Below are 17,520 nucleotides of genomic sequence, written 5' to 3'. Positions count from 1 at the left end.
ATGCAGCAACAGAAGTTTGCGGAAAAACTAGACATGTTCATTACCGTGTTGAGTGGGCCATCAGAACGACTTCCGGAAGTAGTGGACCAGACTCCGGTCACCCTGTCCGTGGACCAGAATCCGACCCCATCACTTGACATGATGCCTGGCAACCCATCAGTGGACAGTCAGAGTCCAGTCCCATCGGAAAATCCAGATCTGAGCAGATTCCAACCTGAGGAGATTTTTTCATTAAGACAGAAGGCAGTTTCTGCCAAGAACTTTGCTGTTTTGTTGATGTGCTATTTTTTTCAGCCACGCGAGCTTGTAGGCAGAGATGTGCGAGAAGCTGGGAAACCTGCCCTCAATCCAAGTAGAATAGACACTATCAAAGAGATTATCAACAACTCAAGGAGAGCAAGAAATGGTATAGCGCAATTGCCGCATAGTAGTAGACACTTTCATATATTGCAAAAAATACGAGCGTGCACAGTAGTTTTTTCCTTTTAGTCAATTTGTTATTGCCGGAATTGCCAAGTTTTAGCGTTCCAGATATTTTATGTAATTTACATTAAGTCATTCATATTTACCAAAGCTTTTAGTGTTCAAAGAATTGATACGTAAATAGAACAAGTATAAATAGCGTATACATTACTTGCTTTTTAATATTAATTTTGTTATTGCCGAAAGGGCAAAGTTTTAGCGTTCAAGAGGTTTCATGAAATACAATATTCGTTCGTTTTTACGGAAGCTTTGGCGTTCGATGAGTTAACATGTAAACACAACATACATAAATTACGGTGGCCCACAAGTGCACACCGAATTCCAGAAAGTCACACCGAATTCAAATAACTCACACCGAATTCAAATAACTCACACCGAATTCAAATAACTCGCACCGAATGCAAATAACTCACACCGAATTCAAATAACTCACACCGAATTCAAATAACTCACACCGAATTCAAATAACTCACACCGAATTCTAATAAACTCACACCGAATTCGAATAAACTCACACCAAATTCGAATAACTCACACCGAATTCGAATAAACTCACACCGAATTCAAGTAACGAGCGACGCCTGGGTACGAGCAGTCAAGTGACTGCAAGGTATCCTGGTACCAATCCCGGTATCCTCTTCTTCTTATTCTTCTTCCCTGGAGTTCTTCCCGCTCCCGCCATGTTCTGCTCGAGCTGTGGATGTGCGTTGGAAGAAGGGGACAATTTTTGCTCCAAGTGTGGTGCAGGTAAGTGTATACAAGCCTTTCATACCGTAATTTACAGACTTAAGCAGCTACACCTATACAGCGGTGATTCCCTCGTCTGTTGCAGGGCTCGACGTTGCGACCCGTGGGGTCGCCAATGCGCCCAGCTTTTACTCAGTGGCGACCAAATTTTCACCCCTGGTCGCCAACCTGGCCCCCAAGATAGGTGACTATCTTCTTTGGGAAAACGTACACTAACGATAATCCGTTATCCTTCACACAACTAAATCCATTAATTCTTAAATATAATTTTTGGCAACCAGAATACTTGTTCTGGCGACAAAAAATGAAAACTTGGGGGCCAGCTGGCCCCAAGATTTTTTTCTGAAAGTCGAGCACTGTGTTGACTCACTTTGGATAGGGGATAGTCGTGGAATGAAATATAAATGAAATGTATCCTTATGTTTAAAAGCGCAACCATGCAGATGCGATTTTTATAATAGAGGATTGCACAAGTCACAATTTTGATACACATTAGTGGTCATTTCAATGGGGGCATAGACTGTTCACAGTCCTCTATTTTCCTGTAAGATCGTCGCGATTGCGATTGTTTATACGAGTAGCCGCCATCTTGTTTTTTAGGCAAACGCGTCCTCTAAACACTTAGGGGACGGGCGTCAGGAAGGGTGGGGGTGGGGGTGGGAGACGGCCGCTCGTAACATTCGCGACAATCTTACGGGAAAATAGAGGACTGTGAACAGTGTAATGCAAAAACCAATAAATCACAAGCTTTTAAGAGCTTTGTCCTATCCTATCAATGGGCTATTGCATTATCTTTGTTTGTAACTATGTGTTTATTGCATAAAATTATTCTAGGTCGGTGCAGCACTGCCACAACTCCAGGAAATTCAGGTACAATTGCACTGAACATTTTTATAGTAATTATTGCTATTGTAATTGATTGATTTGCTGATTTGAATTCCTGTTAGATGCAGTAGACTTAGATGTATATGATTGATCAAATTATAAAATAATATATTGTACAGTTCCAGAAAAATCCATAACCACCCCATTGAAGGTCTCGGATATTCCTAGGGGGAGGGGGGTTTTAAGCCCCAAAATTTTAGAAGAAAAGTATGATGCTAAAGTGGAATTTCCTGGGGGGGGGGGGGGTGCAAAACAAAAACCTTCCGTGGGGGGAGTATGGTTATTTTCTGGAAATGCACATTCTATTGTAATGAAGGAATACTGGAACTTTTATAGTGATCTTTTAGACTTAATATTTTCTTAATAATTATTTTTCGATTAGCTCATTCTTCCCAAGAGCAATCTAATGAACTGCGTGCAACGGGTAAGTTATTTATATTGTGTATAATTAGCCATAATTTTTTCATAATACCGATTGTAATAACCAGCCATGGGTAATGTTAAAAACACACTACCAGTACCGGTAATTTGTTTACACTGAAATACAATTAACACAACTCATGATCCCTTGTTATGCACAAATTATTATCAGTCACACAATCAGTCACACCATATATACAATGCTCTAAATGACCAATGACCAATGAGCAATGGTGAGTGGTAAACCTAACAAAATGCTGAATTATGGTGATGCTTCTTGTCACTTCATGCTACACAACAGTTGCCAAGTGCTACTGTATGAATCATCAGATGCTGTAACCAGGATAAAATTGTCACAAGTCTGAATTTTAGAGGACCAGAGATTTTATGTTATAACTTTGTGAATATTATTACTCTCTTTGTCACTATATCCCATTTGCTACCTCCAATTAATCACTTAGGGAGTAATGAGTATTGTCATCTTTACTCTTAGGCCATTCATCCACATCATGCGCTTCAACTTCTCACGCTTCAACTTGTCACGTGAAATCTTTCAATATGTTCAAAAAACTGAAAGGCCAACAGTGGAAATCCATTGTAAGCAAAAAGGCTGGAAGTGCAAGTGACAAAGAGATAGAAGTGCAGATCAACATTGGGCTCATGGTATGGAGTGACAAGAACGTGTGTATCAAACCAAAGAGAGGCAAGCGTCTTGCTTTGAGAGTGTCCAACAAAGCCACCTACAAAGTCATCCTGCAGAAAGCTGTGGAAAAGTGGAGAGCCTTTAACAGCGACCTCTATGATGAGAACGAAGACTACATTCTTCTACTTGAAAATGGTGAAGAAGCCCAGTTTCTTCCAGGTTCATCTGCCAGTAAAGAGTTTTTTTCCCTCAAACGATACAAAGAAGAAACTGGAAAGGACTACAACAAAATTGTGTTGTACCTATGCAAGCTTAGTGACTTTCACTTTGACCTAAATAGTGAATCAGATAGAGATACTGATGAGCTGGTTGAGGAGCCAGAGAAGAAGCGACTGAAAAGCTTGACAACTGATGAAGAGCCTGATGCATCTGCTGTGTTTGCTAGTGATGAGAAAATTGCAATTGAGTTACAAAGGGAGTTTGACAATGAGTTATCCATTGACATGATTGACGCTGTCGAGAACATGGAGGATGGGAAAGATGACAACATGTCAATGGGTACTATCCATCAAGATATTTCAAGTGTAATTAAGTCCCTGTCTCAAAAGGTTGACCAAGATGGTCAGTTTTTTATTGTTTCTAGAAGAGGGTCCCCATTTCCTAGAGTTTTGTCCCTGTGGCAAAGAGAAGCCAACAGATCGTCTCCTGAAAAAGTGCTAAGAGTGCGCTATAGTGGAGAGAATGGTGTAGACAGCGGTGCATTATCGCAAGAATTTCTGGCACAGTTGATTAATGATATGGGGCTGGCAGTGTTTCCAGATGGAGCCCCCATAAATTCACTGTACAATGTTCATAACAAAAGTTTCAAAACCTGTGGGGAAATCATTGCAGTGTCTTTGGCTCAAGGAGGACCAGCGCCATCTTTCTTGGATGAGAGTGTGTACCAGTTGATGTTGGACCCTGATGTGAACATTGGCAACCTAGATGTTGACAGGCATTTCACTGCAAAGGACAAAGAGCTATTCGACGCAGTAAGAGCTTGTGACACATTTGAAGGTGCTTTGTGTGATGTAATTGTTGACCATGGATACACTGGCATCATTGATCATGACCACAAAGAGGATGTCATTGGAACAATGCAACTAAGCATTATGACCAAGCGTTTGCTGTACATGAAAGAATTTTGTGAAGGTCTGAAGCTGTATGGTGCATATGATGTCATTAGGGGCAATGCTTCTTTATGCAAGCCTCTTTTTGTGAAAGGTTCAAATCAGGTGGTAGATGCCAATTATGTCTTTTCGCTTGTCAATCCAAGCTACTCGGAACAGGGCTCGTCAAAACGACCACTTGAAGAGGCAGTCATTGACAACCTACAAGATTTTCTGATGTCATTGGAAGATGAACAAATAACTGGCTATTCCGAGCCAGTAGCATGGAAGGACTTCAATGACACGAACACTGAAAGTAGCGAAGTGGAGCGATTTCAGTCCATGGACACCACACCATCTGGTGTATTGGGGTGGCTGACAGGCCAAAAGCACCGCCCCTTAAATGGAGAGCCGCTGAATGTCACTGCCCTCTTCGACCATGATTGCTTCACAAGAAATCCTAATCACACAATCTGCTTTCCCCGTGTGGCAGCCTGCAGCAAGGAAATCACAGTTCCAGTCTCCCACATGAAAACCCCAGAACAGTTTAAACATGTCTTACTACTTGCCATGTGCAAAGGAAATGCATTTGGAAATGCATAGACTTTGGACAGAGTGACAGGTTAAGGTATAGAATGGTTTTCACCCGAGTCTCGAAATGAATTTCAGGTTTTCTTTGACAGTACTCTGCAATTGATTAGCAAAACATGTTAGTTTCTCAGCAGTGAACCCAAAACTTGAAAACATTTGTATGTGTTTGCCGAGTTGTGGTTGGTTCATTGTTTCATGGTTTGCATTTGTCGTGATTGGCGACAGTAATTGTATATTTGTTTTGGTTTTACTACGCTGAATTGAAACTGCTTAGTGACATGTTTGTTAAGTTTTTGAGTGACCAGTCGAAACATTGAGGAATGTCACTGATGCAGTTCATTGTATTTTTTTTTTTACAATGTTGCTGCATGCAAAAAGGATGCTGTGGGTGGTAGTCGGGTTAGTGCATTTCATTGGCCACACAGCCTTAGTGAAGACCCAGTCAGCCACATGACCGACCCAAAGCAGTTTAAAATGTATTCTAATTTTGCAATTTACAAATGCAAGGACTTTGGACAGAGTAAAGTAAATATGTTTTATTGCATTGACAGCTTTGTATAACTAACTCAGAGAATTTCAAATTTTTCTTGTGTTGGCTGACTGGACTTTTATCACGAGTTTTAAACATTTCCCATTTACCAGCAGAACTGACAAGAGTTTAAAATGTTTATAAAGCAGCTATATTCTTTGTAGTTACCTGCATTGTTACCTGAAGAATTTTAAAGAAAAGGCATGCCTTGCTCACAGTTGGTTTCGACTGACTGAAAAGTGACAAAATGGTCACATGTAACAAAAGTTAGTGATAGAACAAGAAAATTATTGACTGTTCACAAGTATTGTTTTTGCATTCTTGGGACAAGTTTTAATTTTCAGTGTATGTACAAATTTTTATAAGTTAGTTCATGTTAATTCATTGTGACTAGTTCCTGTTAATATAACAGTGGGGCTTGGGAAGGGCTTTTTACAAGCTGTATGTTTTGGAGTGACTTTACCTAACTCGTGAAAATAATAGTAGTCTAGTACGCACTATTAGACACTAACTGCATTGTTTCCTTTTGCTTACTTTGTAGTATTACACAGTAATTTTCACACAGTGTTTCACGGGTTATGTAAAACCACTCTAGTTTCAGTTTGTTAGTATCAGTAAGTAAGTTGACATTGGTGTGGTAGGCAGTAATGCTTACTACTAAATTAGTTGAATGTTACAGTACTTTATGATAAGTGTTACCCGGGTAATGCTGCAAAGCTCTTGAGATTTCTTAACCATTAACGACCAAGTCCAGTTGTTTAGTTTACCAGGGGAGAGAAAACATTTCTGGATGTAGAGAAATGTCAGTAGGGCTGCAAAAGATATTATATTCCATAAACTGTAAAGGGCTGAGAATGCTGCATGAAACACTCTTGTAAATCAAACAGAAAGTGCTTTTAGTGTCTAATATATGTTATTGTTACTGTTACTACAAGATAATTGTTTCACATAAAACGTTGACGAAGGAGATGTTACCTACAGTAAATATCCGCATATAAGAACCTAGATTTTTGCAAGTTAGCCTAAACAGGTTCTTATGTAAATGGTGCTTACCAGGACATTAGGCTAAACAGATTCTGAAATAGGTTCTTACACGCCGGTTTTTACTGTATTTAAAGAACTCAGATCTTTCTGTTACCAACAATAAAAAACAATGAAAGAACAGTTTGACAACCTTTTGAAGAAAGTCTTATGTTTACATTTACAAAGGGCTTCGTTGTCGTTATGTTATGGAGGCAAAAAATGACCCATGACGAAAACATTTCGTACCTACATGTAATGTTGCCCATATTTGGAATGCTCTAGTCATGTGACAGATAAGAATAAATAGAATCCATGTTGTTGTTGTTTGTAAACGTACTAGTCTGTTTTTACTCGACCTTACACGGTCACAGAACCCAAGACAACTTAACAGAAGTTTGGTTGCCTGGCAGTGAAGGAAAACCAATCTGGTGTCGTAGCTTCCAGTTGGACAATCAGACACGTTTGCCCCACATACAAGAACAATTTTAATAATACAGATTTGAAACGAGTGTATCTTCTGAAACCAAACTTGGTATCTGATCTCAAGAGAAAATTACGTATACATCATTTTGTCTTGCCGATCTTCATTACCATTCAAATAAATATGAGTCAGGGCAGGTGTGTCTGACTCTGAAATAGTCAACTGGATGCATACCTGTAAAGATTATGGTACAAGTCTAAGGCTTCCCGCCAGTTTTGGGGGTTGGAAAGACCTGCAGCTTGAAAGGCATACTGAAAATACTCCTGGTATTCATTGGTGCTCTCTGCAAGGGGAAGGTAATTATCTGTGATATAGTCACACTGCTGTGCACTGACAGGAGCAAGAAAGTCCTCAGTATTGCGCAGTTCAGGTAGGTAAAACAACTCATTGGGTCTTCCTTTTACAGTGTCATGGCGCGACTCTCTGATGTAGTGGCTGTTCCAGTGTACTTTTACGCTATCCAAATCTTGCTGAATGAGCCCGGAAAAACAGAACCACAAGCACTCCATCTGTAGTTCATTACCAGTAGTGAAGACTTGTTGTTCCAGTAAGTCCTTGAAAAAGTTCATCCACCAAGTAGTTAAGTGTTGTCTTAGGTACGACCACCACCCTTCTATTCGTTGGTTGTGAGGTGAGGTTCCATAAATATGTGCCAGATCATTGCCAATGAAATAGCATTGTGCTGCTGCTACAAGGCCGTTTTCAGTGCCACAGTCAGTTCTAACCTTCATGGGGCATCCTCCGTATTCCTTCACAGCATCCATATAATATCTCCCGATCACTACGGGATTATTGTTTGTTCTGTCCAATCTTAACCATATTATCTTTCGGCTGTAACCGTCAATACAGCCATGGATCGAGAACCCGTCAGGTTTCAATTTGTCATAGCCATCAATATGCCAACAGTAGTTCGGCCCTGGATTAGTGTAAACTCTTCTTTTGAGCTTCCGCCTTCGTCTTCGTTCGCACCCCTCAGGGTCCATTTCTTGTAAGCATGTCGCCACTGCTTGCCTCGACACCTGATAACCCTCACGGCGCAAAGTATGCCACATGCTCCTGTACCCCTTTAAGCAACCAGGCCCATCTAACTCCTCCTGTATTCTAGCTCTGATATCCTGGTCATTTGAATCCAATAGGTTCCGTCGTCGAAGCCCAAGTGACTTGAATCTCTCCTTGAGCGTTCGCAGGCTCATTTCTATTCTGTGGTATTTCAGCAAAAAGCACAGAATAACCTCATACTCGTATCCTTCGTTGAAATAATATTTCAGTGCTTGTGTTTCTATATCAAGCTCAGCACCACAGGTGGCACAAAACTTGCTGTAAAGCGTCACTGTTGCTGTGCAAACTTCACATGTTAGCGATGTTGTTGAGTTTGCCGCCGCCATCTTGAAATCGCGGGAAGAAGAAGCCAAGAGGATACCGGGATTGGTCACCTCACTACTCGCACCCAGGCGTCGCTCGTTACTTGTATTCGGTGTGAGTTTATTCGAATTCGGTGTGAGTTTATTCGAATTCGGTGTGAGTTATTTGAATTCGGTGTGACTTATTTGAATTCGGTGTGAGTTATTTGAATTCGGTGTGAGTTATTTGAATTCGGTGTGAGTTATTTGAATTCGGTGTGAGTTATTTGAATTCGGTGTGAGTTTATTCGAATTCGGTGTGAGTTTATTCGAATTCGGTGTGAGTTATTTGAATTCGGTGTGAGTTATTTGAATTCGGTGTGAGTTATTTGAATTCGGTGTGAGTTATTTGAATTCGGTGTGAGTTATTTGAATTCGGTGTGAGTTATTTGCATTCGGTGTGAGTTATTTGAATTCGGTGTGAGTTATTTGAATTCGGTGTGACTTTCTGGAATTCGGTGTGCACTTGTGGGCCACCGTAATAAATAAATATCTTTAGTCTCCAAAGTCATCAAGTCTTTGTGATGTTGGGTTGAAGTCGGGAAAGAAAATTACAAAATTATAGACTTGAGGCCTTACGAATAAATTGCAGAATTCTTGATCATTATGTTTAGCGCATGGATTATTTGACTTAAGGTACCTGCACCGGCAAATTTTGCATATTTTAGGTGATACACTGACATCCAATGTAAGAGTATTATCTACATGTTAGACAATAACATCGTTCTTTGGTCCACAGGGAACAAAACTAGTGAAAAAAATTGTAAGGCTACATCACTCTAAAGGTGTTATTTTAATTACCCCCTGGGGGTGGCATGGAAAGAGAAGAATTCAAATTTCACAAAAAACACAACAGTTTGTGGGAAAAATGAAATGCAACACAAACAGGGTTGAAAAAGCAACAATCCTGTGTTTGACCAAGACACAGCTCCAAGAAATATGCCCTCTAGAGGGCAATTTGTGGCTTTGTAATTTGATCCCTTTTTGGACTTCAGTAACTCAGCTGTATGGTAATTTCATTCTTTGGTCAAACACAGATCTGTTCATCAACATGCCCTTGGTGTATTTGCCAAATATCGCGAAGAAATATTCAACCATTTTCCCAAAAAATGGATTCCCGTAAAATTAATGAGGGTGAATTACCCACATGCTCAAAACTGATATTTCGGTGTTAAACAGTCAGTTTTCGTCTCAAAATCACCTTTTCTTCATCGATAAAGTCGCTACGAACTTCTTGCCTGCCATTTTGAAACACCGCTGTTTAAAATGCCCGCAGAAACATAAAGAAATGCAAACTAACCTCTCTATACCCCGCTTGGGTTTTGTTTTATCACTCCGTTGCTAGGTGTGACGTAGTTCTGGTAGATGCGTTACACACTGCACCTGCATAGTGGATTGTGTTCAACATGGCGTCCGGTAAGAAGAAGAAGAAGAAGAAGAAGATTGGGAAAGTAAAATTGAAGAAAATTGTGTCTCTTAAGGGCAAAACATCGGCAGAAAAGCGGGGTAAAGGAGCTGGTTCAAGGAAAAGTTTCAGTCTGCCAGCAAAATGGTCGGAAGAACATACCGAATCAGACAGGAAGACGCGACTAAAATTTGTCAGCCCCGGCAAGTCAGAATACAGCTCAGAAAAAGCAGTGGCACAAACCTTCGCTGCAAGAAATTTGGAGGCTTGCTTTAATGCCTACTCAGCCTCGAGTGAACACTCTGAATCAGAGGGTTCAGAATTTTTTCCCGACATGGAGTTCAGCGATAATGAAAAAGCTGGATCTTCCAAAAGTAGTAAAGCCAAAAGCGAGGAGGATTCATCAGCTGAGCCTCCACCCAAGAAGTGCAAGATGGACATAGAGCTGCGGTTTTTTGTTAGTGAATCTACACAGTTGTTTGATTTTGTTGAGCAAGTCAACAGGACCAGCTGTTGCTCAATACCTGATTGCAGAGGTAAGATTTCCATTCCCAATTTGCTTTCACTTTCACCAGAAAATTGAGATTAATTTTGTTGTTTGGCTTTTGATGGTCAGTGCAACCATTTATATGATCAACTCATTTCTAGTTCTAGGACTTCCAGTGCATGTAACGCCCTCAATATTTTTCAGTAGAATTCTTGGGAGTGAAGCTTTAGTTTACAAATCATAATTTTTTGTCAGAACAGCCGTTCTCCGGAATTTTTTCGACATTAGATTCTCTTACAAACACTGTAATTTTTCACGCGTTTGCCTACTCGTCAAGATGGCGTTGAAAACCTTGACAAGGTCTATGAGCAATGGGTTTTGACTCGTAGCCATTCCTTTTCTCAAAAGTGTGTATTGACACAACAACTTGATCAAGCACAAGCCCATTCTTCCCATTCCAAGCCCAACTTTACTTTCATTTCCAGGTATTCTTGTGGTCTCCAAAGTGGAACCCACAGGCCTGGGAGGTAGCCTTAATGTTTGGTTTATGTGTAGTGGGTGTGAGAAAAGGTCATTGATGTTTCAAGGATCTGCTCTTGCAGAGGGGTCAAAACAAAGGGTGGTTGGACTTGCTTTAGCACTAGCTTTTTTCTTGTCTGGTCATGGGTTTGCGAACTTCAATAGAACTTTAAGACAGTATTTGGGGATTTCGTGCATATCCAAGAACAGATATTATGATGTTATTAAACTGGCATACCCGCACATAAAGGATATTCTTGATGAGGTGTGTGAAGAAGAAAAAAAAACATGCAAGAATTATCACAAGATGAACTGGGTAGCTGGACACGAGCTGTCGTTACTTCTGATGGAGTGTGGCACACTCGTGGACATTTTAGTAAAATTGGTTCTTTTATTGTTAAGAATTATTTAACTGGTGGATTACTCTAGTATGGGCACAAGTGCATGCGGGGGAAGGATAATGTTTTCGAGGAGGAGTTGTATGAGGGCACAGCAAAGTCGATGGAGGGTGTGCTAGCAGATGAATGTTATGAGCAGACAAAGATTGAGGGGTGCAAGGTTGAGGTTGTGTGGCAGGATAGGGATTCAAGTGTAGCCAAGTCCATCAGTCTGCATCATCCTGCTGGTAAGGTATATAAATGTGGAGGACATGTGGGGAGAGCTCATAGCAATAACTTGAGAGAGGCTGCTAAGAAGAAGGAGTTTTCAGAGGATATGAAATCCAAATACAAAGCAAAATTTCCTGAAATTGAAACTGCAAAGTGCAAATGCAAACGACACCGGGCTGGTTGTGGCTGAATATCCGATTCATTTATCAAAGGTGCCCGTATAAACCATTTTTGCTGCCTGCAACAGTGTACTAATCCTGATGATTATGCACAGCGCGTCAGGGTCCTCTCAAAGTACCATGTGCGGGACATCCATGACTGGGACGAAGGCGGCTCCTGTAACTTTCATCCAGCAAGAACTTGCAGTTGCAAGAAATGTGAAGAAGATCAAGTTGAATGCACTGGGGAGCCATACAAGACCAAAACACCACTCAAGTGTGATTTTCATTGGCTTGCATACAGAATAGAGTGCGAAAGAAGAGCAGACGAGGCTGACAGTGTTATTCATCCTGAAATGGGTTGAGGCCATTCGAACCTCTGTGAGGCAAGCTTCACAGTTCTTCCCCAGTTCCGACTAAAAGCCAGAGCCTCTGCAGGTATGATTGCATGCTCCAACTCTTGTAGATAATATCTTGTCTAGTCAGCCATCTTAAAATTTGCCTGTCTCCTATAATTTGTTTTATTTACCACCTAAATGTACTGTACATCACCCAGGATTGTATCATGGCTTAAAACTGAAAGTAAAACAAATCAGTGTATACCTTTTATTTTTTTTTAATTCATCCATTAGTAACCAAACTCTAAGGGAAACTAAATTGATAATAGACTGTTGTCTAAAATGTATTTGTAGAAAGTGTCTGTGTTTCTTTGGATGGACTACATGGAAATCTAAGTACACAGCGTGGAAAATGTTATTTCGGTTTGCTGGTCTGGGTTTTTAGGACTATGGACATGTTTTGTTAACTTTGTCTTCTTGCTATTTTCATCTGAGGTTGCACTACATGGCATCAACTAATGCTGGTCTATGCCAAGCTAACATGACATGGTGCTTTAAAGTCAGAGGCAACAACTACCATTGGGTCATAGACCTTTACCAAAGGCTGAACCTTCCAGTAATTCCAGCAGCGGTTGAAGCACTCGTCAAATGTGTACAGGATCGTGCGGCTAAATTGAATAAACAACAAACAGAAGCAAGGAAGCAACAGTGAATTAGAATGAAAGTAGCCAGAACAGGAGATCAGGAGGCGAGGAAAAAGTGGGTGAGACAGCAGGCAGTTAGACACACTTATGGAGGAGATTCAGACGATTAAGGAGATGATGATGGCCAGCTAGTTTCAGACGTGAATGAAATACTTGGAAACGAAGATGATCTGTTAGTTGTGAGTGGAAGAAGGTGTCATTGTGGATCCACTCGTCACCAGCGGACATCACATAAAGATTGCCCTTTGAACAAGGAACCTAAAAAGTGACTGTTGCTATAGTCTATGACAACAGGTTTAGTTTCGAAGATAGTAAGCTCTCAGAGCCCCTACCCCATTATAGTGTACTCTGTGGCCAATTATTAACCCCATTTTAGACACTTTTGAGCAGATACGTAATTTTTGTAATCATATCTTAGTCATTTTCCATGTGCCTACTTTATATTGAAAGAAGACACTTCACTTTTCACCTACAGCACAAAACATTCCGGTATGTTTGTTCACCATAAATAATGTGACCACATCCAGCGGCACATACCTCTTAGCCCCTTATAAAGTAATATCCCCCCGGGGCTATTGGATGAGGCTATTTATGATCTGAAGAATTATGCAGTTTGAGGACTGCCAAGGTGGACATCTTCCTCCCAGATCTCATAATAATATTCTTCAGGTCAAAGAGAGCCAAATCCAATATCCCCTTCCATGGCAAATATAATATTAATAAATTTGGACATTGAAATTTTCTGACTTATGCTCAGGGTCTGCATAAGAAAGTCTTTAGTTTCAATTACTGTAGTAGACAGTATAAGTATGACTTCCACAAGCTAATGTAATCATTAAAGATATATTTGTTGTGTTTCAAATATATTCTTTGTTGTTATGTTCTTTTACTTTGTCTTTGGGCACGGTAAGGTCACTATGATTTATGAGGTTGAAACAAAAAAAAATTAAACCAAGGGTAAAATCAAGCCACAAAATTTCAGTAGCATTGCAGCAATAACAAAAATCGTTATTATTATTTTCAAACACAACAAAAAAGCTCTGGTGGCAGAAAATGTGTGTGCATAGGCCTTGATTTCAAATGTTCCTTTGAAATTTCCAAAGATCCAAAGTACGAGATTCCTGCTGCTCAGTTTAAGGCTTCCAACCATTGGTGTCAACGGTTTATGAAGAGAAATGGCTTGTCTTTGAGGCAGAAAACAACGTTGGCCCAGCGTCTTCCCCCCAACTATGAAGAGATAATCGTGCAGTTTCAGCGGTTCATTATCAAGCAGTGAAGAGCCCACAGCTACCCACTTCATCTTGTGGCAAACATGGACGAAAGTCCGATTCAATTTGACATGCCCTCAAATCGAACTGTCAGTAAAACTGGCGAGAAAACTGTGAAGATTAGGACAACTGGAAACGAAAAGAATCGACGGTTGACGGTTGTCTTGACATGCGCAGGAGACGGTTCCAAGCTGAAACCGCTGGTTATTTTCAAACACAAAACCATGCCCAAAATTGCAAACAAACATGGCGTCGTTGTTGCCGTGCAGGAGAAGGGATGGATGGATGAAAATATCATGAAAATTTGGATCGAGAAAGTATGGCGATCATGAATCGGAGGACTTGGAAGACGAAGGAGTCTTCTTGTGCTTGATTCTCTCGAAGCCCATAAGACTGACCAAGTCAAGCGTTCATTCAAAAGCAAGAACACAGATTTAGCAGTTATTCCTGAGGGGTTAACTTCAGTGTTGCAGCCTTTAGATGTTTGTTTGAACAAGCCGTTCAAAGACAGAGTGAGGCAAAAGTGGATGGCATGGATGGCTGAAGGAATTCATGAACTTACGGAGGGTGGATGCCAGAAAAAACCATCCGAAGAGCTCATGTGTCAGTGGATCGGCGAAGCATGGCGTGACATTCCAAGAGAAATGGTTGCGAATTCGTTTGTAAAGTGCAGAATTACAAATTCTTTGGACGGTTCTGAAGACGATTTTATATTTGATAGCTCCTCAGATGATGAATCGATCGTGGCAGAAATTTGAGCGATAAATGAAGCAGTCGTACAAAAAATACCAGGAAAGCAACAAACTTTGACTTGCTGGTGTTTACTGGTACAGTACAGCTCAGAGATAAGCGACCAATGGACATGCAAAACACACGCGTTTTCTGTGTTAATAATATACATGAAAAAATTTCTCAATTGTGATTGGCTAAGAGGAATGCAGTTTTTGGATAACACAATGCAGAAAAACGGTAATTGAGTGCAGAAAAAAGGTAATTTAGTGCAGAAAAGAGTAACAAACGTGACATTCTGATTGGCTAAAAAACAAAGGAACTCACTGAGAGCCAATCAAATGCGCCATCTGAATGGCGCAAAATTTGGATCCGCTCCGGACCAGTTTCGAGCAAAAACCGCAATGGTTGGCGTTTGCAGCACACTTGCTTTTGCGACCGAAACAACTGTAGAGGAGCTGAAAAACCGCTCTAAAAACGAAAACATTGCGAAAAGCACTGGTTTTTGGCTCTCTTTTTGGAAGAATTGGTGCGTACGTAAGGAAATTACTGATGAAATAGAAAATTATGAGCCGGCTGAGCTTAACACTTTGCTTGAGCATTTCTACGCCGAAGTAAACAATACAAAAAAGGTGAAGATTATGAACCAGAAAGCCTTAAAGTAATGAAGGCAACACTTGATAGACACTTAAAGAACAAAGGCTGCACCCTGTCCATTGTACGTGACCGAGAATTTAGTTCGTCCAAAGAGGTGTTGGAGGAAAAAGCGAAACAGCTTCGCTTGGCTGGCTGTGGTAAGCGCCCAAACAAAGCTCGGCAAGTATCAGAGGAGGAAGAAGAAATTCTCTGCAAGAGCGGAAAACTCGAGGTAATAACCCAGAATCTTTATTTCAAACACATTGAACAATTCCATGAACTGTTCAGCCCATTTCTGCAGCTTGCAAACTTTAAAAACATCGAGCAAAATGTTGTTTTGACTGCACGTGTGATGATATTTGCAGCACTTGAATAATTTATTTTTGCACGTAGTTTACGCGGGTTGACTCCCTATTAAAGAGATTTTAAAGCTATCTCGCAATTTTTTCATGAATATTATTAATAAGTAATCACATGATTTTTCTCGTGCAATTTGGAATAAATAAGCACTCGTAAATTTTTTCAAAGACCACAAATTGCACTCGCCCTACGGGGTCGTGCAATTTTGTTAGCCTTTGAAAAAATTTACTCGTGCTTATTTATTCCAAATTGCACTCGAAATCATGTGATTACCTGTACTAACACAAAATCTTGACTAGTTTGAGAGCGCGTTTTTGAAACTAGCTTTTGCTTTTGTTATGCACTGTTTAATGCTTCATTGTTTTCCCTTTGTTTTCCCTACCCCGGGTAACTACATGTATAACAGATATAAAAACGAGAACAAACTTAGCCTATCGAGAATCGAGTCGAGAATCGAGTTTCGCAATACAGAAAATGAAAAGATTCACCATTTCTCGGTAATTTTACATAGACATACAGCTGTAACACAACACGTCATGGTTTATTCCTGCAAGCGACTGTATGCTCAAAAACAAGACCAATTAAAATTATAAAGCGAATGTTTCTTCAAGGACATCTATATCAAGCTTCATTTCTTTAAGTACGGTTTCAAATGCCTGCTCCAAATGCAAACAGACACTGTATATCTATTTTGTAACGTCAAATGTTTCTGGTCTTATCTGGCCATCAGCAGGAACAAACACATCTGACCATAACGTGACCAATCTTTGGTTCTGAAATTGCGTTCACAATCCTTGAAAACTTTCGAGAATCAATACCTTTTATTCTGCTAGGAAATATAGCAAGTTCTTTAAAGTTTGAGTTAATCTCTCGTAAAATTGGGCTTGTTTTTTTTTTGCGTTGAAACTTGATACGCGTGAACTTTTTCGTTGCCTAGCACGTGACTGCAACTACCCTGATGAAAAATTGTGCGATGTTTCAAAAGCGGCTGCATTACAGCGACTATATATTGCTTTCAAAGCTCAGAAGCTCTTGGAGGTTTCTGAAGTTTTCTTTATATGTATATTCAAATCAAAACTTTTATGTTCGCAATCACGTCTCACAAAAAGCGAAGGGCGAAATATCAAACCAAGATGCTATCATGAATTGTGAAACAGTAATTCAGGTATAAGCAATGTTTTCAGCGAAACAACACCCTGACTGTAGACACCAATGACCAGAAATTCAACTGCGATAATGCCAATGGACATTCACAAACAGGCAATTGAAAAAAAAATGTCGGCAAGTTGAATTCGAAAGACAAGCCGTAAGAACAAAGGCAACGAGAAGCGTCTTGAGACTAGGCTTTTGTACCTTATGCTTTTGCTTCCCTACTAAAATGCCCCACCTTAATGCTCCATTTTTCCCACAAAAATGCTCGGTCTCCCCAAAAAAGTCACTAAAATGCTTGGATAATGCCCCATATGCAAACGGTTTTTTAATTAATTTCAAAGTTTACACTTACAAAAACGTGCAAGTATTGCAAGTAACAACGACAACATGTACAAGTTCATAAATACAGCCAAAAAAACTAGCTGTATTAGGTTTTTTGTGAATTTTGAATTTTAGTCTTCATTTTGTTTAAAAAAGCAGGAGCTCATGGGGCATGGGCTCCTGAAAAAAGTTAATTTCTATTTCATTTTCTCGGAAAAATTAATTTTCCGGGGAAAATGCCACTAAAATGCTCGAATAATGCTCAAAGCTTTTGCCTCACTAAAATGCTCGAAAAAATGCTAGCATAATGTACAAAAGCCTACTTGAGACTTTGTTTACACACTGTCGATCGAACATTTATTTACACAAACTTCCTTTTATTGTGGATTTGACAGATATAAAGTCATGGATTGTTTTCAAGTTCAACTAGTGAACTAACGACTTCTGCTATTTCAATGATGCAAAATACCGTTCGAACAATTCTA

At 40.1% G+C, this 17,520-nt stretch overlaps 2 protein-coding genes and 1 pseudogene across 3 annotated transcripts; 2 read left to right on the top strand and 1 right to left on the bottom strand.

Annotated features, from left to right (window-relative positions):
- The first annotated feature begins 1,140 nt into the window (after positions 1–1,140).
- Positions 1,141–6,262, top strand: LOC140930867 (uncharacterized). 2 transcript variants are annotated; one of them, XM_073380578.1, is made up of 4 exons: positions 1,141–1,230; positions 2,065–2,100; positions 2,498–2,539; positions 3,029–6,262. In XM_073380578.1, exons 1-4 carry the CDS (start codon positions 1,164–1,166, stop codon positions 4,927–4,929), a joined length of 2,046 nt encoding a protein of 681 aa, XP_073236679.1. In that variant the 5' UTR covers positions 1,141–1,163; the 3' UTR covers positions 4,930–6,262. The 2 variants fall into 2 exon arrangements, with proteins under 2 accessions (XP_073236679.1, XP_073236680.1); XM_073380579.1 differs by lacking the exon at positions 2,498–2,539 and having other exon boundaries at positions 1,151–1,230.
- Positions 6,263–6,350: 88 nt separating this feature from the next.
- LOC140930869 (uncharacterized) lies at positions 6,351–8,485 on the bottom strand. The gene has a single exon (XM_073380580.1). It carries the CDS (start codon positions 8,333–8,335, stop codon positions 7,109–7,111), a length of 1,227 nt encoding a protein of 408 aa, XP_073236681.1. The 5' UTR covers positions 8,336–8,485; the 3' UTR covers positions 6,351–7,108.
- A 1,271-nt stretch (positions 8,486–9,756) lies between these two features.
- LOC140932110 (uncharacterized) lies at positions 9,757–12,838 on the top strand (annotated as a pseudogene).
- Positions 12,839–17,520: the final 4,682 nt, after the last annotated feature.

This window comes from Porites lutea, chromosome 3 (assembly GCF_958299795.1).
Source record: "Porites lutea chromosome 3, jaPorLute2.1, whole genome shotgun sequence".
In the NCBI taxonomy this organism is placed as follows: domain Eukaryota; kingdom Metazoa; phylum Cnidaria; class Anthozoa; order Scleractinia; family Poritidae; genus Porites; species Porites lutea.
This window is presented reverse-complemented; position numbering and strand designations above follow the sequence as displayed.

What these genes read in the sequence shown, in the direction of transcription:
- LOC140930867 (XM_073380578.1), top strand. Translation starts at nt 1,164, where the DNA reads ATGTTCTGCTCGAGCTGTGGATGTGCGTTGGAAGAAGGGGACAATTTT. An exon ending in CACAACTCCAGGAAATTCAG is followed by an intron (nt 2,101 to 2,497) that starts GTACAATTGCAC and finishes TTTTTCGATTAG; the next exon opens with CTCATTCTTCCCAAGAGCAA. An exon ending in TAATGAACTGCGTGCAACGG is followed by an intron (nt 2,540 to 3,028) that starts GTAAGTTATTTA and finishes CTTTACTCTTAG; the next exon opens with GCCATTCATCCACATCATGC.
- LOC140930869 (XM_073380580.1), bottom strand. Translation starts at nt 8,335, where the DNA reads ATGGCGGCGGCAAACTCAACAACATCGCTAACATGTGAAGTTTGCACA.